The sequence below is a fragment of the Paramacrobiotus metropolitanus genome, unplaced genomic scaffold (genome assembly GCF_019649055.1).
Source record: "Paramacrobiotus metropolitanus isolate TYO unplaced genomic scaffold, Prichtersi_v1.0 Parri_scaffold0000015, whole genome shotgun sequence".
Taxonomy (NCBI): Eukaryota; Metazoa; Tardigrada; class Eutardigrada; order Parachela; family Macrobiotidae; genus Paramacrobiotus; species Paramacrobiotus metropolitanus.
Genome location: NW_026570235.1, coordinates 537,336 through 555,031, shown reverse-complemented (window position 1 = coordinate 555,031; position 17,696 = coordinate 537,336). Strand labels below are relative to the sequence as shown.

General features: G+C 41.0%; 5 protein-coding genes across 11 annotated transcripts; 2 read left to right on the top strand and 3 right to left on the bottom strand.

Moving 5' to 3' along the window:
- Positions 1-1,779: 1,779 nt before the first annotated feature.
- Positions 1,780-4,852, bottom strand: LOC129585018 (uncharacterized). 2 transcript variants are annotated; one of them, XM_055477521.1, is made up of 8 exons: positions 4,666-4,852; positions 4,004-4,557; positions 3,574-3,842; positions 3,215-3,362; positions 2,818-2,877; positions 2,583-2,726; positions 2,391-2,519; positions 1,780-2,326 (listed from the first exon to the last, which is right to left on the bottom strand). In XM_055477521.1, the coding sequence occupies exons 2-8, from the start codon at positions 4,185-4,187 to the stop codon at positions 2,220-2,222; spliced, it is 1,041 nt and encodes a 346-aa protein (XP_055333496.1). In that variant the 5' UTR covers positions 4,188-4,557; positions 4,666-4,852; the 3' UTR covers positions 1,780-2,219. The 2 variants fall into 2 exon arrangements, with proteins under 2 accessions (XP_055333496.1, XP_055333495.1); XM_055477520.1 differs by having other exon boundaries at positions 4,004-4,852.
- A 1,458-nt stretch (positions 4,853-6,310) lies between these two features.
- LOC129584900 (E3 ubiquitin-protein ligase RNF4-like) lies at positions 6,311-8,703 on the bottom strand. 4 transcript variants are annotated; one of them, XM_055477318.1, is made up of 6 exons: positions 8,439-8,703; positions 7,509-7,612; positions 7,353-7,406; positions 7,200-7,291; positions 6,969-7,103; positions 6,311-6,879 (listed from the first exon to the last, which is right to left on the bottom strand). In XM_055477318.1, the coding sequence occupies exons 2-6, from the start codon at positions 7,576-7,578 to the stop codon at positions 6,739-6,741; spliced, it is 492 nt and encodes a 163-aa protein (XP_055333293.1). In that variant the 5' UTR covers positions 7,579-7,612; positions 8,439-8,703; the 3' UTR covers positions 6,311-6,738. The 4 variants fall into 4 exon arrangements, with proteins under 4 accessions (XP_055333293.1, XP_055333292.1, XP_055333291.1 ...); XM_055477317.1 differs by lacking the exon at positions 8,439-8,703 and adding an exon at positions 7,722-7,988; XM_055477316.1 differs by lacking the exon at positions 8,439-8,703 and adding an exon at positions 8,024-8,328 and having other exon boundaries at positions 6,312-6,879.
- Positions 8,553-9,982, top strand: LOC129584899 (60S ribosomal protein L8-like). Its single transcript, XM_055477315.1, has 5 exons — positions 8,553-8,789; positions 8,871-9,012; positions 9,232-9,450; positions 9,537-9,652; positions 9,730-9,982. Exons 1-5 carry the CDS (start codon positions 8,652-8,654, stop codon positions 9,892-9,894), a joined length of 780 nt encoding a protein of 259 aa, XP_055333290.1. The 5' UTR covers positions 8,553-8,651; the 3' UTR covers positions 9,895-9,982.
- Positions 9,983-10,366: 384 nt separating this feature from the next.
- Positions 10,367-13,540, bottom strand: LOC129585028 (uncharacterized). Its single transcript, XM_055477533.1, has 8 exons — positions 13,154-13,540; positions 12,839-13,000; positions 12,604-12,682; positions 12,379-12,481; positions 12,267-12,325; positions 11,923-12,183; positions 11,355-11,609; positions 10,367-11,078 (listed from the first exon to the last, which is right to left on the bottom strand). Exons 1-8 carry the CDS (start codon positions 13,255-13,257, stop codon positions 10,620-10,622), a joined length of 1,482 nt encoding a protein of 493 aa, XP_055333508.1. The 5' UTR covers positions 13,258-13,540; the 3' UTR covers positions 10,367-10,619.
- Positions 13,541-13,826: 286 nt separating this feature from the next.
- Positions 13,827-17,327, top strand: LOC129584860 (protein hsr-9-like). 3 transcript variants are annotated; one of them, XM_055477238.1, is made up of 10 exons: positions 13,827-13,841; positions 13,918-14,402; positions 14,657-14,735; positions 15,046-15,252; positions 15,371-15,474; positions 15,757-15,852; positions 16,067-16,206; positions 16,273-16,466; positions 16,568-16,652; positions 16,729-16,852. In XM_055477238.1, exons 2-9 carry the CDS (start codon positions 14,324-14,326, stop codon positions 16,647-16,649), a joined length of 981 nt encoding a protein of 326 aa, XP_055333213.1. In that variant the 5' UTR covers positions 13,827-13,841; positions 13,918-14,323; the 3' UTR covers positions 16,650-16,652; positions 16,729-16,852. The 3 variants fall into 3 exon arrangements, with proteins under 3 accessions (XP_055333213.1, XP_055333211.1, XP_055333212.1); XM_055477236.1 differs by lacking the exons at positions 13,827-13,841; positions 16,568-16,652 and adding an exon at positions 17,016-17,327 and having other exon boundaries at positions 13,918-14,078; positions 14,317-14,402; positions 16,729-16,871; XM_055477237.1 differs by lacking the exons at positions 13,827-13,841; positions 16,568-16,652 and adding an exon at positions 17,016-17,327 and having other exon boundaries at positions 14,657-14,696; positions 16,729-16,871.
- The last annotated feature ends 369 nt before the right edge of the window (positions 17,328-17,696 follow it).

Genomic DNA, 17,696 nt, shown 5'->3' with positions numbered 1-17,696 from the left:
ATGACATTGTGCTGTCTAGCGCTCGGATATGCACTGGAAAATGCTGGAACTCGCTAAATGTTTTTTATGGGATTGTGTAATTGTGTAATTGACTAGCATACTGGGAGTCTTAATAAATTTGCTAGAAGTTTATTCTGCCCATGCTCAGACCGGCTAGAATTAAATTGAATAGATTTGAATTATACCGATAGAACCCGTAGAATCATGCTTTTAGAAGTGAAAAATTTAAAGAAAAAATATTCGCAATGATTGTACATCTGTTATTTGTACTGTCAAATTGTACATCATCTACTGTAGCATCAGGTAGACGCTGGCTATACAAAACGGAAATTTTTGGTACGAGGAGGGGGTAAATACACGGGATAGACAGAAAAAACGGCAATAATAAGGGATAACCATTCACGTGTTGTGCAACACGGCCAGCCACCAAGAGAAGGCAGTTAAGTGTCACAGTGCAGAAAAGCCGTTGAGACTCCAGTCTCGAGCTGTTTCTCCGTAGACTTCTATGTTAAACTCAACCACCTTCGTCTTGCACATTTCAGAACTAATCCGCACAAGCGATAGCTCAAAAGAACAAGAAAAAATTTACAAGATTTTTGATACCAAATAACTCGCCACTCATCAAAACTGAGGCAAGATTGAGTTGTTTTAGTTTCTCGTAGACTAAGCATAAGAGTTGGATGGCTTGCTTTCACGAAGCTCCTTAGCTTTGTCTATGGGAAACTTAATTGGCTCTAACTTGTCTCGTTTCTCATAGATCACGGCTTGCGTGGTATCGAAAATCTTGTTAATTATTTCTTGTTCTTTTAAGATATAGACTGCACGGATTGATTCTGAAATGTCCAAGATGCAGGTGTTTGAGTATAACATAGGATTCTACGGAGAAGGCAGCTCGGGTCTCAAAGCCTGAATTTTGTGTAGTGTCGCTGGATTGCCTCCCCTTGGTGCTGGCCATGCTGCACAACATGTGAATGGTTATCCCTTATTATTGCTGTTTTTTTTGTCTATCCCGTGTATTTACCCCCTCCTCGTATAGTATGTGTTCACGATGTTCAGCACCATAATTCAAGTTGACAATATAGATAATTGCGCGGTCTACAGCATTATACGTCGGAAACAATAAAGGATCAGTTAAAACGTAAATAATTCCTTGCTTCTTTTCTGCTAGTGTTGGATGAGCTGGGACGGCCGCGGTTTACAACGCACGGAAACGAGCATTTCATAATACGCTACAGCATGTACTAAAATAGCTAATTTACGCCTCGTTGACTGTTTTAATAATCAACTATGCCGAATAATTAAGATATAATTGACTTAGTGACTTGATCGGTCATCTGTCGCGATGAACTCACCGCCGCCTGGAATTGTAATTAAACGTTATGCAACAGCATAGTACATTGTCCCTTCGACGAAATACTCACCGGGCAGGTAAACGTTTCGCCAATGCTGGATATTAATATGGATACAATTACAGACAGTGCCTCAAAACCTGTTCGCGACAATATATATTGCTATCTAACTTATATAGATATTAGTACTCGTATTGCTATACTTAAATTACGATAGAATAAATGGCGCTGCTGTATATGGATCGTAAGAGGGTACTGCAACGAATCAACGTTGATTCGTTTCTTTAAACTTTGATATTACTAAAAATTTATAAAAGGTTTAAATTAGAAATCTCTGGCCGCACTGCATTTATAGATGGTCGAAAACTTCAAATGCTTGGCCGCTGCCAGTGATCGTACGATTCAAAACCACACCATATGAACGTCGTTCTCACAATTTTATCACACAAATAAATCGTTGCTTAAGTCAGCAAACTACAAAATATACACATCCTTTTGAAGCACAGTAAACCGATTCCGATAACAACTCGTATGCATCGCATTAGATAAAAATAAGAAGACAGCTACGGTACGTCCATTAATTCAACACTCATATCCACAATATTATGAGGAAATTATCATTCACTATGTATGTCACGTATCCACTGCTAAACCACAAAAATCATTGGCCCATTGCTTGGAAGAGCTATCGCTCGCTAGGATTCTCGGCAAAATAACAAAACTGTGCGCCTCACAACACAGCGACTCTATTTTATATCGCAACAAAACAATCAATTACAGTACTTATATCCACCAAAAAACGTTGAACCGAAATTAGTCCAACAAAACGAATTCCACGTTCCCCATTCTTTGTACTGCGGCTGTCAATTTTCACTTAAATTTATTCAAATGCTGATTGACCAAGAAGGTGACCCGTTCCTCTTTATTGCCGCGTTCAAGACGTAGTTTGCGCTTTTCCACCAGTGGGAAAATGTGATCTGCAGTAAGCAACAATCAGATTCACAGAGACAAAACTTTTCCATTCTTCCGTTATACTAATACCTTTCATGCAGTTAAGAAACTGCGATCCCAGCCAGTTTGTTACACCTCCACGATTGGAGTTCTGAATCAGGGTGCGCAGATTGTTAGCACCCGGGCCATTTTTCAGTCCAAGCAGCAAATCCATCAAACCTAAAACAATCAAATCATAAACTGTAAACAATTAAATATTCCCATAGGTGTCAGCCCATCTACCTGGAACGTAATGCTCGACAAACTGTATGTTTTCCAGTTTTTTCAATTCGTGTGGGTCAACAAAAAACGGATATTTCGAATGCAGCGGCACCTTTCCCACACTTCGTTCGAGATACGGAAACTTATATCCGCCTCGCTCCACACCTGATAAAATCTCACTATAATGCTATTCCGAATTTCCGAACGTAATGTGACGTTGCGGGTAAAAACTGCTACGTAGTATCTTTGAACTCACTGGCCATCCGCATGGAATCACGGTCTCCAGCATCGCTTCGCGCCACAGAGCTACGCGCACCTAAAAACACAGTCGCATTTTTTTAATTTAAATTAAAACCTACCGCAATTCAAAAAAAGGCTAATATCACATGTAGTCTTATGACTTGGCTTGCAATTTTGAATGCCGAAAATTACTAGTACTTTAACCGGTATTCGGTAAATCTGTTCTATCCCTAAGGAAAAAGTTCGTAGATTAACAAGACTTTCAATGATCCGAAATTGTAGCATTCACAAATATGAAAAAACCGTCACGTGAGAACGTGTCAGCTGATAGACTGGTAAAGTAACGACTGTATATTAATTAACGGAATCTTAATTTTCATTACCGTCATTCAGTGCGAAACTGCGAATCTTACTTGGAGCTTCCACAGTGCTGGCGCGCGACGCACGGTCTTCAACGCTGACGACAGGGGGCTCCGGTTGGGCTGCGTCCACTTCCATAGCGTTTTCAGCTTCACCCAAGACTTTATCCGCGATAGCATTCAGATCTCCGTCCTGCAAGGCCTAACGAAACGAGCGCAACTACTTTCAAACGCAGCAACACTTTGAGAGTATTTATCCGACAAAACCGATAATTTAATTATCATCAGCGCTCAGCATTAGCACCGTTTAATGCAACCACACATCCGCTCGCCTATAATTCTGCCAAGAAGGGTACTTGCTGATTTTGTAGTAAAAAAACTTACAAGAGGTACTCAAGTACACTTAAACTTACACTTAAGTAAGCTTTGACACAACGCATACAGGTTTCTTCTTCCAGTGGAGAATTGACGACATAATGGACCGTTGCCGTACGAAACACATCTTCTGTTTGTATCTGCATGTCCTTGACCATGATTTTCTCTCCACGCTGCAGCGGGAACAAGTAGAATCCATCAACCGCCGCGATAGGCCTTACAAATTTGCTACGCGCTGGAACGCAGCCCATTGAATATTCCATGGAACCAGCAGTAACGTGCTCGTCCACCGTGAAGACAAAGCGATCTGCAATTCAAAGAAAACAACCCTTTCGAATTGTTAGTTTTTATACTGGGTTTAAATAATAATTATTTAAATACGGTAATTATTTTTAATAGCAAAAAAAGTATGCATGCGAAGAGCTGCGTACTACTAAAAAAGTCTGAAAATACGAACTTAGTGCTTACCTCCGCGAGACCGATGACGCTCCAGAATATCGTTGAAACGGAAGTCCACAAAAGCAATACGTTCGTCATTTTGGGCGGAATTAGGACTGCTGCTGCTGGCCGTGGGCTGGGTTGATCCTGAGGGCATTACTGAAGCAGCTCGAGGACCTGGACGTTTGAATGTATTCCCATTCCCAGCTGACATTGTGCAGTATACGTACACGCACTTCGCATAGACAAATGTCTCGGCGAGACTTAGACACAAGCCTCAAAATTTCGAAAATGTGCAAATAACTCCGGACTCAGTTTAACAAGGTACAACCGTAACAAACCATTGCAATTTGAATTGCAAGACAAACGATAAATCACAAATTTTTACAAATAAGTTATAAGCAAACAGTGATTCCTGGCAGATTAATAAGAAAAACTAGAAAGTAGAAACGCGCCAAATCACGTTTTCCACCGACTTGTTAATTCCATAGAGCGCTTCCAATTCCACTGACTACATAACACTTGCGCCACCTAAAGAATTCTAAGAAATCTGAGAAACCTAGTAAGTAGAAACCCTAAGAAACCTAAAAAAAATAAGAAACTTAAGAAGCCCATAATCTAAAAAACCGAAATATACGGTGGCCCAAATGTCAGACAGCCAGGTGGCCATTCCATTAACTGTGGCACCTTACAGTTGTTTTGCAAACAACGGCATTTCATATACAATACGCGTCCTCAAACACTTTTGGCTTTCTTATCTCCGGTCTGGTTTTGTTTTGACCAGGATTATGATTCATAACAATCCGAACCGATCTGCTTTTTAACTGGTCGAAGGAAAGATACGGCACGTTTTAGAAATACCCGCGTGAACAGCTCCGTTTTGCAAATACGCATCACGGCATCAGGCAGCAAGCATGAAAACAACAGTCTACTACGCACATACACATACACATACATGTAATATATCTATATAAGCGTGTACATCAGCAATTAAAAATTCACCTGTTTTCAGACCATTAGGTAATTTATCTACTTACGTTAATTACAATTACAGTTTACACTGCGTTAATTCATAAATGTACTGTGCCATGTCGGCTAACAGCGGTAAACGTTTCCAGTTTCATTCAGCGGCACAAAATGAACTGACACTTAATTAGCAACTGATCTGCTTAATTAGTTAATTGATCTGCTTAATTAATTAATTTTTGACAAAGGCGAAGTCTTCTTTGCGAAAAATATCCCAGCTGCACATTCTGTAGAAGAGCGGTGCAAAACATTTTGATCCATCGCGCTAATTGTATCCCTCTTATACGCGCAATTAGCAACGTACTACGAAGCTTCTCGGTAGAAAATTTAAAGCGACAATTATTTTGTAAGGAAATTATGAGGTTCTTTTAGTCAAAATTCTTGAAGTATCATTTCCTGTTATTTCTTATTCCTTATCCCTTCGCTGCTCTCCGAGTCTCCGGTGCCGCCCATGCAAATCGTCTTACGATAAGTAAATGCATTTTACGGTGATGCATGACTAGTAAGCGTAGCATTCAAACATCGCTCGCATAAGTCCATCGGTATGTGTTGTTATTGGTTATTGCTTATCTCTTTGGACTTCGAACCAAAAAAATTGTTAAAGCAATACCAGGCTGGGAATGATAAAGCTGGATATGCCTGAGGTCTGCTAATACATGCATCGACTATCGGGCAATTCGTGATTCTCGCCGGGATTGCAGACTGGCAGTGTGTCATTTTGACGTCACGAACTACAGGAATTTCGCAGTGCGCCAAAAGGGGAAATGCGCATGCGCCATGTAACACCCGAAAACGGTCGCACGTGAGGCGTTCTGTAATACCACGGCAATCGGCATTGCCGCACAATTTACGGGGCACATTACACTTTTTTATCAGGCATGTGCCGCCCAATTGGTAGAGCTTAGTGTTATATTAATTTTTATGTGATTGCCGCATTAGTAAGCAGAATAATGTGCGAACTCGCGCTGTTTAAACAATGCCTGGAAAAGCACGTGTTGCTATGGGCCGATGACTTCTGGGCGTAGCGTGGGCGTACGGCTCCCAACCGCCACGGGGCGCCATCCTGGCGAGAATCGTCAATGGGCATTGCTCAAGTAATTAAATTCATAGCCTTAGCCATGATTACGTCAGAAGACGGTAGACCGACTCAGACGTCGGAAATGGGAAATGATTTTACTAGATGCTGGACAAACAGCGGATAATATTCATCGAATTTCGTATTGATAATTTGTACTTTCTATGTATTACTGCTTATATTTACATCCATGGGAGATAAAAACACAGTAATATCGAGCATGGTTGGGCAGTTCTGCCAAATTTGCCGCAACGGAAGAAATAACGTCATTTTACTAAATTATCAATGGAATTATGGAAGACAAAATCAGACAGTGATCTATACAGCAATAGTAACCAGTAAGTAATAATCTTAATAACGAAAAACACTTTTTGGGAGTCACTCGATTCAAGACAAGCATACACGGTAAAATGAAGGTATGCCAGACATAAAGAAAACTCCGAATATCCATCCCAACGACAGCAGGACCCCGAGCACGAGTAATTAAGTAAAACACACACAATACTAACGCACAGTATAAAAACGAAGATCCGTCGTCGGCCACAGTATCACGGTTGCAGATCTGCACAATCCAAACGAACTAATACCACAACCACTGAGTGCTTTGTACATCATTAGTTACGGCGATGGGCAGAACAAATTTCCATTTACACATGCCCACGTTTCATAGAAATAACGGCCGCAAACTGTTTTTCTTGTACTTCTTGCGGCAGACAGGGCATTCTGGTGGCAAGCTCTGCGAACACGGCTTACAGAGAAGATGACCACAAGGCGGCACCAAAAGATTGACGTTCTTTTCCATCAACTACAACAATACATAATGATAAGAATTTGATTATTACAGCATCCCACATAGCAAGGATATTAAATATCAACTAACACGTCTAACAGTACCTCGGCATTAGTATCCAGACAAATTGGACACTTGAAAACGGTCGCTGGCTTTGGAGGTTCTGGATTAGGAGGCGGGACCACAGCAACCGAAGTCGACGCTTCTTCGCGTTTGCGCTTGTTTCCCTTCTGCAAGAGCTACCTTTTTTTTGTGACAGCAACAAAACAAGGAGCCCAGAGCGTACCGCAATCTGCAGCCATGCACAACAGTAAAGCCATTAAAAAATCAAATACCTTCTGAGCGGATCCGGAGCGACTCTTAGGGCTGTCGATCACGATAACCGCAGGTTTCTTTCGTTTAATCTCACCGACGACGATAATATCTCCTAAACAAATCACCTTAGGACATCGCAAATCGTACCAAATTATGCACCGTGCTTGCGCTACCATTGGAGGATGCAGACTGCGAACGATGGCGGCCTGTACGAACAGGTGCGACATCTACGATACAACCGACAAGCTGTGAGGGATGTACGGTTTGTACGAGTACAGACGGTTTCAATTAAAGCGAATAACACGACCAGATTCACGATCGCCACTCACCTGGTGAAGCAGTAAGATCAATGCATTCCACGGTCGGACCTGAAGACTGTGGGGCTGCTGACTCACTCATCCTTATTGTATATCATTCAGGCTCCAAACAAAATCTAAGGTAAATGCGGAATGCCAGTGGATCACACGAACACTGCTTACCCTTAAGTTAACGGCTTAGTCTTGTCACTGTGATGACAAACTTCTAAGGGATTTACGGTTTACCACGATTTACGGTTGCCTTAACTAGTCCGTCAAAATCCAGAGTTCTGACTTCCGGCACAATTAAGAAGGCTGCTAAGCGTCAACGGTTATACCGTTGCGTTCATTCGCAGTTCTTGTAACTTTTTTGTTACAGTAAATGTTAAGTACTTATAGTAACACTTTGTTTTTTAAGTCGTAACTTTCCAGTCTTAAATCTTCAATTCCGTTTACAGCTTTACTGCTCATCTTAAGTTCAGATGAACTGTGAATTTCTTTAAAACTGAACGCTAAGGCTAAGCATGTTGCTATTGCAACCAACTTACTTGCTAAGGAAAGGTAACAAAAAGAACTTGTACCAGGGAATCTTCAAATCGAAACGGATTTACCAAGAATCGGGATGGTCTACTTTGCGAACTCAAATCGCGCTCATGGCTAATCGTCTCCGAAAGCCCGATTACAGTGCTAGTACGAGCGTAGAAATTAAAACAAGAAAGTTTTCTATCTGAGCTTTGATGCACTCTGCTTATCGAACGATCTCGTAGTCAACTCATGTTTAAAAGAAAAAGTAAAAAGCGAAGAAAAAAGTTCAAAAAACGTTCGAAAAGTCGGAAAAGACGAAAATCGATTTCATAAAATTTTTGTTGCCGTTACATCTGTAACGTAAGTTGGGCCATAATCATTCGAGGGCAAGCCGTTCGGTACAAACCACAAGCACGAAATGAATTATAAGTACCATACCATACGCGACAGCGATCATTTGAGCCAAGCTGCGCAACATGTGCATTCTCTCGGTTCTCATTGCCCATGCGCAGCTTCAATGTGGACGACGAATGAGCCAGTTGCGACCCTACATCACGAATTTCACCGTATCTGACGGTTTCCGAAAAGGAGTTTAGAGTTCGCTGTGGTTCTCTGCTGATCAGACGTGTTTTTTCACTTTTTCCATCTAAAATGGGTCGAGTAATTCGATCTCAGAGGAAAGGAGCTGGAGGAGTCTTTAAAGCGCATACCAAGCACCGAAAAGGAGCTCCTAAGTTTAGAACATATGACTTCGCGGAACGACAGGGATACATCCGTGGAGTTGTCAAGGTACTTAGACCAAAATCGTGCAAGCGAGGTTGATCTCTTAGAATTGTTACCGATAGCGTCATCATGTTATAAAAATTTCAGGATATTATCCATGATCCTGGCCGTGGAGCGCCTTTGGCCGTTGTAGCTTTTCGGGATCCGTACAAGTACCGTACACGCAAGGAACTTTTCATCGCAGCCGAAGGAATGCACACCGGACAATTCGTTTACTGTGGAAAGAAAGGTGAAACCTTTCATTTTGTGGCTTGATTTGGTTACTATTTATTGTATAGAACGCATTTGTGCAGGCTGTCAGGCCTTGTTTAAAGTCTTAACATTTAGCATTTAGCCCGTTAAACACTAAGGATAGCCCAATAGTACGTTTTTTTACCGTTAAAAACACTAACTGGGTATGGCTTAGAATGCGAAAACGTTTGAATTGACGGAAGATAGCTTTTTGCAGCTTCCATCCACGTGGGCAATGTTTTGCCTTTGAGTGCTATGCCTGAAGGAACTGTCGTATGCAATGTGGAGCATAAGAACGGAGACGGTGGATCACTGGCTCGTTGCTCCGGAAACTATGCGACTGTTATCTCGCATAATCCGGATGCAAAAATTTCACGGGTGAAGCTTCCATCGGGCGTCAAGAAAGTCATCAACTGGACCAATCGGGCTATGATCGGTGAGATTTCCGTTATAGGAAACGGCCATTCAGCTTGAAGTATTTATCTGGGGATGTTCGATTTGAGCATTGTAATACGTTTCCAGGAATTGTTGCTGGAGGTGGTCGTATTGATAAGCCCATACTTAAAGCTGGACGGTCATACTTCAAATACAAGGCTAAGCGTAACTGCTGGCCATACGTGCGTGGTGTGGCTATGAATGTAAGCTGCTCTGACACAGAATTTTATTTTTTGTGTACTGGATAAGCAGTTCGGGAACTTCGGTTTTTCTTGTTTAGCCTGTTGACCATCCTCACGGTGGTGGTAACCATCAACATATCGGAAAAGCCTCCACTGTTCGCCGGGATACATCTGCTGGTCGGAAAGTCGGTCTTATTGCCGCCAGACGGACGGGTCGTATCCGCGGTGTTAAAGTTATTGCTGGAACAGGCAAAGAAGAATAAATTTTCTTGGTTGATTCTGAGTGCGCGATGTTCGTATATTCTTAAAAACGTACAAATATGAAATAAAGAGCAGCGATTTATTTGGTTGGGTTTTGATTGTCCGAAGTCATAAAATGCACTAGCAACGTGTTAAACTGTTACCACAGGACAGTAATTACTTACGTAATTTTGATTTTGGATTGCGTTTTCAGTGGTTACCAAGTAGGTTTTTACTGTTCAGCATCAGGTGCTTTCTAAGATTTTCGATTCTCTAAACTGTTTCAGTAACTTGGCAGTATCCATCACCACTCCTATAGAGTGTTAAAAATCGTAAATTAATTTGATGTACTTCTTTTCTTGATCGCTGATAGCAGCCTACTACTACGCAAGTACGCGTACAAATTTTCCGTAATTTTTACCTAAGTGCTATTCACGAAAAACAGCGCTACTACAATATTCGTACAGAAATAGTTTCGCCATCGAGAGTGGGAAATTTTATTGCGAAACGAACACCTGAGAAACAAAAAGCAAATATTGCACACAACTCGTAACTCACACGTAAATTTCAGCTCTGAGTTATGTAAAAAGGTGCGAAGAAACACCGACTCAAATTTAAGTCAGACTGGTAAAAGAACAAAGAAAACAGTAATAACCATAGGAAAGGGTGCTTTATTAACATAATGTGCTTTGTTAGCTCAGCTACCGTGAGATTCAACACTGGAGATCATCCACGGTCGACGCAAACACTAATTCTTTCTGTATTTCTCTTCAATAATTTCGCGAATCAGCGTGACTTTTTCCCGTTTAGAGGGGCTACCACCGACAAGTGCTTCCTTTCGCAGTGGGCTACAACTCATCAGCGATTCCGGCTTCCGCGGCGTTGTCACCGGATCTTCTTGGCGCAATATTTCCACATCGCGCAAAATCATAGAACGCCCTCCGCTGCCCGTTGGGATAAATTGACCTTTGTACAAGCGAGTTTCAACGGAGCCATCGGGTGTTGCTTTCTGATCCTCCAACACATACGCATCGCTTTTCATTGCATCGGTCAAGTTAATACTAGTCACAGCCTTATGACTTTCGCCCCGATCGTAGCCCATCCGTAAACGAGTTCCCAACGGGACACGATGCTTGGCACGGTGTTCCAGGACATCATAGGATTTCGAGCGACGCTTGGCGTATCTCGGATTATGAAACGGAATGTTCTAAAACCGAACCAAACCAAATTTTTGCATTACGCCAAACGCCAAACTTGAGAAACAATTTCCAGCTTCTTGCATGTACACTGTACAGACATTTGTAGTAAGCAATAAACCAAAACTGTCGCCCAGAAATTTACTGCCACAGCATGGCGACTATAAAGACCGTTACACCACATGAATGTTTTTCGCTCAAGATATTGATTACTTTTGTATTTCATAAGAAAATTTTTTTGCAAAGGGCAGCTTTTAGAGTTTCTTAGTTCCATTTCAGTACTTTACCGATGAACTGGTGCTGGATGGCGTTATTTGTTGCACCCGTCTGTAATCGCGGCTGCGATCCACAGATTGGACGTGAACGTTCTTCTCACCCCTCGAAGACCATGTGCTTGATGGTGAGGAATCAGCAGGAGCGGACGGTACCAAATTGCTTCCGGAATCATCAGCCGAAATAGCATCACGCACTCGATGCAATCGACTTTCTCTGTCTTGTAACCTTGCTTCGAAGGCGCTTTTCGTGTGCCCCAAACGCCGGTCCTGCAGAAAACAGAAAAGAAAATTCAAAAATCATAAGCGAAATTAATGCCAGTAAATGTCCACGAAATTCTTACGATTATTAATTTTTATCTACAGTATCGTATTGAACATAAGAGTTACTGTATTTATTACAGCGAATAAGAAAACGAATATTTGCGATTTTAATGCATATCAGCAAGGATGTATTATGTTGGAAACGAAACATTACGCGCGCATAAGGAACGGATATGATCTTGCGGTATTTATTTTAGCTCACCCAGAAATGTGAAATTTATATCTGGCTGTTGATATGAGAGCCATTTCACAGACTTACAAATTCTTGATCCCGTGATCGATGATGCTTTTTCAGGCCCCCTTTCAACTGCGCCCGATAGCCTTTCCGGTGGCTTATCTGGTCTTGCACTTTAGCGTCTCGACGATTCAGCAACAAGGATAATTCCTGTTTATCCCGTTCGGACAATGCAGAATTCCTGACCACAGCATGCTGAATATCTAACTGTTTTTGGATTTTCTGCTTCAGCGACTGGATAGTTGCTTCACTTTCACCCATGCTTCGGTGCAAATGTTGCTCTTCCTGCGGGAAATTGAAACTGAATTTGTTTACGGTTTACCGAAAACAGTTTGCTCGATGTTTTTGAAGTGTGCGTTGAAGTTTACCCGATGGAGTGCCGTGTTTTCGGACAACAAATTCTGGAATCTGCTGTGGAATTCTCTTTCTAAAAAAATAATAATATAAAAGAAATTTGACCAAAGAATTTATGAAACGAACCATCAGATTGGATCGAAGAAAATGCAGCCCGGTGAGATTCAATTCTTTCTCTCAAAAATTCCTGCAACTCTAAATAGGTGGTGTTGTCGTCTGGTGAAGCGATCTGCGAACAAAACATGCTCCGCTTTTAATATTGCATGTTAGGCTGTTAGGCATACACTATACACTATACAGTACTACTACTATACAAAACACTATGCCGTGCCGTGCATAACAATGTCTTACCTTAAATTTAGGAAATCTTCGCAAAACCTCCTCTTCGTGATGATAGTGCGACTGCTGAACAGTCTCATTTTTTATACGCCTAAAAATTAAAATCAATTCAAAAAAGTAGGTAAATAATCACATAATAATGTGATGCAGATGCTAATCCAAAAACGAAAAACATTCACAAACAAATGCAAACTTTTAACAGTAAAACAACGAAAAGCCAGGCAGATTGCCAAAAAAGATGGATTACCGTGAATGGTCTCCTGAAGACTGGTAGTTCCTCGTTGTAGTCTGATTCTCCTCAAAACGCACTCCAAATGGCATTTGTTCATCGGCAAACTGTTCCAGACCACTGAGACCAGCTCGAGATTGTTTGCTCGATATAAAGTCCACAGTATCCCTGTCTTCGTGGCTATAAGAAAAACCCAATGTAACGAATCTGGTCGCTGCTAGAATTATGGAGATAACAGCAATCACGACATTATTACAAGAACGTAATTAAACGGTAATTTTTATGACTTATCAGTTTATCTTTTTATAACTTTCTAGATGCTTTACGGCTTACGCAGTGTGCTGAGGAGGACGTGCCGTCGGTTTCGACTTCTTGGATTCAGAAAGGCTTCTAGTTCTCCCAACAGGACTGTTGGCTTTGCGGACAAACTTCTTCATCTCCCGTGGCTCTCGCAGCCGTGGCTCTTTCGTTGACTAGACACACCAAAGTACTGTACGTAAATTAGGACCGATTCAAAGATAAGTAAAAAACGATTCCTGCTGACTCCACCATGAGACAGTACACAATGTGACTGTTGGGTAGTAAAAGTTATAAAATGCACATCGCTAACTCTTTAAGCTTTATTACTAATAATTAAATAAATCAATAATCACAAGAACAAAACCTCACTTTTTGATTGTCTATTGTAAAAATTAAAATCTATGAAATGAATCGTTATCAAACGTTTACGCAATCGTTTGATTTCTCAGGGTTTTCGATTGCGCGAGTCGCAACGGAACAACAGTGGAAAGGTGCATTCGGGTCATGGCGCAGGAACGCGTAGTGCATGGGCAGTGTGTATTTATTTTGCACCTTGCGCAGCTGCACTGCACGATCGAGGGTACTGTACACGTACAGTACCAGTACAGTATATTAAATTATACTTACAGTACTAATACTTACGTCCAGGTTCCATTCCGAAGATTTAGTATGTAAAACGGTAAAAGGAAGTATTCAGGGCTGCATGCCCGGAATCCTAATGGTAAATTAATGCTCGTACTTGCTTAAATAACTTCACAATTTGAACAATTTAACATGCTGGGATTATTGTTTCCTAGGTAACAAAATTCGCAGTGGATCACTGGATGATTACTGTACTTCCAAGTTGCAGGTCTTCCGACACTACTGACCTGGGCGCATGGTCAATCCAGTCATGTTTTGCGGCCGATCGCATCCTTATTAATTACAAGAGCTACAACGCGATCCTATGACTATCATCGTCAGTTTTATAAACATTTTTGTTTTTATACTATAATATTGCACTTACAGAATTAATATTAGTTTTACTAGTTATTAACTGTTAAGCGCCCCTTGCCATTTTGTTTCAATTTTATAGTTGACTAGTTTCGAGTTATCCATTAATCCAGGCACAGCGCTGAAACTCCTTGTTTGATTGCTCTCCGTGCCACGCCTTGCCTTTGCAATCGTTTTTGTTAAAACTGCGATATTTTTCGTAGATTTACCATGGCTGATTCTACCGTAATCTCGGAAGTTTCTTCGATGATCTCTGAAGACGGAAGTCCGTCGCATGATTACTCTCCAGGTACTAGTACATAGGTCGTAGCTGCACAATGTAGCGGATATGCTCTATCAGGACCGACTCTATAATATAGTCGATCCCAGTTCTATTCAACATGAACGATGCAAACATCGTGTTGTACGGTATATTTGTACAATGCGAATCTGCGAATAATGTGTCGGTGACCGGCCCGGAGTTTTTCTGTACAAGTAATCATCCTACCCAACGTTTTCCTATTTCCTGTGTGATTTCTGATATTTTGCCCACTTTTGTGACAGGAACTTATGTGTTCGGGTTGTGCAATGGCGACAAGCGATGGTACGCGGCAGTAATTCGTCATTACGTTCAAACGAGCAAGTAAGAGCCTGAAATTGATAACATCTTCTGTGTACAATAGAACTGCTCGTAAAAATTCTGTAAGCTTTTATAATGAAAAAAATTGCTGCTATGTTTTGTAATATTGCTTAATATTTTGGGTATAGGCGGTGTAGCTGATGAAGGCGCGGTTTCGTAGTCAGCGCCGCAAGTAAAGTTAACTGTGAATCTATTATAATGATGCACAGTTTTAATTCGAATTCTCTTCTGCTTTTAGAGCGTTGGACACAATTATTACTTAATGTTATTAATATTAATCGTAAGCTAGCCAAAAGCGCTTTGTGTTGAGTAGCCGGTATAGTGTCACTTGGTGCGAGGATAAAACCCATGCCTTGCTGGCTCCGCAAGAAATCCGACTGCCAAAAGATATACTGGGCGAAGGATTGTTAGTTCATCTGATTTCCCAGCAGCAGCAACAGTTCTACGAGGATGCCGTTATCACCCATGTGGGCGACGAGAACTCCCATACCTGCCGGACTCTGAAAGGCGCCATCATACAGTAAGTCCACGGTACAGTGAATTACACGAATATATTTCAACGAAATGGCGCGCAATTATGTACAGGAGTGGCCGCAGTGGCAAATTTCTCGGCACTGGCTCATGCACTTTTCTAACAGGGTCCATATAAAGGACATTATGATTAAAGGCTCAAAGTTGAACAAGTTTCTGCAGAGACGTCAGAATTCAGCAGCGCATCAAAACCATACTCGTACAGAAGCACGTAAGCTGGAATAATATTTAGTACCCGTTGACTGCAATTTATTCGCGCTGCATGACCTTTAGCCATGTCGTAATTTTTTTTTTGCAGATAGTATATAATTTATATGAGACTAATATCTGGGTACACCTGACTGCTGAAGTGTTGCAGTTCATTGCTGCCAGCCAGTTGTATAGGCAGATTAATTAATTAATTACCTTGGTCGAATGACCAAATATGAAAACAATAATATTGAATGACGGCTAAAGTGTTCCATTACCTAACCGACACTACCGTTCCTTTCAGGTGATCCAGGTTTTTCAAAAAGATCTGTCTCCGTTCTATCTTCCGAAGAGCGCACTGAATCTAGTCCAAAACGACCGGTAAACAATACTTCTACAGGTAAGTTTTATTAGAATCTAAAAAAATGTGCAAAGGCAGTTAATTTTAGCATTTCCCGCTTTGTATACTGCAGTGCCTATGAATTTGGTAATTATGCAACCGATTGATAGCCAGTTGTACAGCATTTTACTATTCTATAGTATTACTGTTATATTCTAGCATTACATCACAAAAAATGATTTGTGGGTTTGATTATCTGTCAATTTTTGTGCAGATCCTAACTTGCTAGCTGGATATACTTTGATCATTACCCAGGCTAATCGAATTCCATCATGGAAAAAACGGGATCAACTTATCGGGAAAATTGTAACAATGGGCGGAAAAATCGTAAACAATGTCAGCGATTTCCTTGAGGCAAATATTTGAATTCAAAAATTCGTTTACAAATGAGTTTCATTTATTTTCGTTTGCCAAATTTAGGATACAGGAGAAAAACTCTTAATCGCTCCAGAATTTTTGCGTACGGTGAAGTATCTACAGTGCCTTGCAGCAAGCATTCCCTGTATTTCGGAGAAATGGGTGGATGCGGTTTATAATTCCAACCATTTGTTCGACTATACTCAGTTCCTACTTCCGGCTGGCATTGCGAGACCTAGCGGAGAGTTAGTTGGCTGGTAAAGAATGAAAAAAATGTTTTTATGGTAAAATTTGGCATTGTATGATTGGCATTATATTTGTATCCCAAGTATTTTCGTGTGTAATTTGTTTATTCTAGCGGCATACTGCTGCATTATTGTCACATGGCGTATTTTACAAATTTACGCTACGTATCACAGTCTGCCATCGGCATGTACTAACCAGTAAGTATTATAATTATGATTAAACGTTTGATGGTTTTCTTTTCTCAGTCACCTTACACCAACATTCTGTTTGTAGGCAGTCTTGTTCGATCCCGCTGGAAGGTATGCAGATTGGGTTATGCGGTGAACGATGGTTTAACGACATGTATACGGAGACTCTAAAGGTTTCCAAATCGGGAGCGGTAGCCGTTGTCCTGGACGAAAAGAATCAGTTTCAAAGTAAGCATTGTTTTACAAGTGAAAGAAGCAATTAGCTGAAAAACAGTAAAATTTTATTGTCGTGATGTAAGCATGGCAATGATGCTAAGAGCGAGAAAAAGATAATAATTATGTAAAGTAACGTAACGATAGTACACGTTACAGACATAAAGTCGTGCACTTTAATCCTGATGGACGAAAATGAAGCAAAAGATGAACTGTCACTCCGGAAGATATTAGATGCTGCAAAAAGTGCCGGGCTGGCAGTTTTAGGATCCGAGTGGCTTATTCAGTGTATTATCCAGAAACGTGCTGTCGATTTCCAACCTTTCGTTTTTTCCGACTAAAGTGTTGACTGTATGTTGGGGAATAATCGTATTGATCAATTCTAGTCCACATCCGATCCCTGTGCTTTACTGTTGTTTAACGCTTCGATTTTTTAAATGGTTAACTTCTTAATAAAAATTCTATATGCAGCTTTGATATGCAATCTGTGTTTAAATTATACCCAACATCCTAGACCTGTCTGTCCGGAGTGCGAAATACGAGACAATTTACGTGAGCGTGGCCATGAGTAGCGCATACTATACCGGCACAACATGGAAGTGTAGCGTTCGCTGTCGTTCGATGCATTCAATTTTTTTAAAAGAGCGCCGGACTCCACTGTGTTTTTAACATAACTATGCGTAAATCTTTTGTATACATTTGTACGTGTGCTGTTTGTTTTGCATGCACAGCGATGCATATCCACGAGATTATCCCACACTTAAAACGACTGATCTTACGTTTTAAGCCGATGATGTATAGATAATTCAGCCGGATAAGACTTCCTGCCCATCTTTAGGG

Bases quoted from the DNA above. Each gene is read 5' to 3' on its own strand.
- LOC129585018 (XM_055477520.1), bottom strand. From the start codon at position 4,187: ATGTCAGCTGGGAATGGGAATACATTCAAACGTCCAGGTCCTCGAGCT. The intron at 3,363-3,573 runs GTAAGTTTAAGT...TCGTTTCGTTAG, and splicing joins GTGTCAAAGCTTACTTAAGT to GCCTTGCAGGACGGAGATCT. The intron at 2,727-2,817 runs GTGAGTTCAAAG...AGATTTTATCAG, and splicing joins TGATTCCATGCGGATGGCCA to GTGTGGAGCGAGGCGGATAT.
- LOC129584900 (XM_055477318.1), bottom strand. From the start codon at position 7,578: ATGAGTGAGTCAGCAGCCCCACAGTCTTCAGGTCCGACCGTGGAATGC. The intron at 7,407-7,508 runs GTGAGTGGCGAT...GTTGTATCGTAG, and splicing joins TGATCTTACTGCTTCACCAG to ATGTCGCACCTGTTCGTACA. The intron at 7,292-7,352 runs GTAGCGCAAGCA...TGATTTGTTTAG, and splicing joins GCAGTCTGCATCCTCCAATG to GAGATATTATCGTCGTCGGT.
- LOC129584899 (XM_055477315.1), top strand. From the start codon at position 8,652: ATGGGTCGAGTAATTCGATCTCAGAGGAAAGGAGCTGGAGGAGTCTTT. The intron at 8,790-8,870 runs GTACTTAGACCA...TAAAAATTTCAG, and splicing joins ACATCCGTGGAGTTGTCAAG to GATATTATCCATGATCCTGG. The intron at 9,451-9,536 runs GTGAGATTTCCG...ATACGTTTCCAG, and splicing joins GACCAATCGGGCTATGATCG to GAATTGTTGCTGGAGGTGGT.
- LOC129585028 (XM_055477533.1), bottom strand. From the start codon at position 13,257: ATGAAGAAGTTTGTCCGCAAAGCCAACAGTCCTGTTGGGAGAACTAGA. The intron at 13,001-13,153 runs GTAAGCCGTAAA...TTTTTCTTATAG, and splicing joins CGTCCTCCTCAGCACACTGC to CCACGAAGACAGGGATACTG. The intron at 11,610-11,922 runs GTAAGTCTGTGA...TGTTTTCTGCAG, and splicing joins GATCACGGGATCAAGAATTT to GACCGGCGTTTGGGGCACAC.
- LOC129584860 (XM_055477236.1), top strand. From the start codon at position 14,324: ATGGCTGATTCTACCGTAATCTCGGAAGTTTCTTCGATGATCTCTGAA. The intron at 16,467-16,728 runs GTAAAGAATGAA...TTCTGTTTGTAG, and splicing joins AGCGGAGAGTTAGTTGGCTG to GCAGTCTTGTTCGATCCCGC. The intron at 16,872-17,015 runs GTAAGCATTGTT...TACACGTTACAG, and splicing joins CGAAAAGAATCAGTTTCAAA to ACATAAAGTCGTGCACTTTA.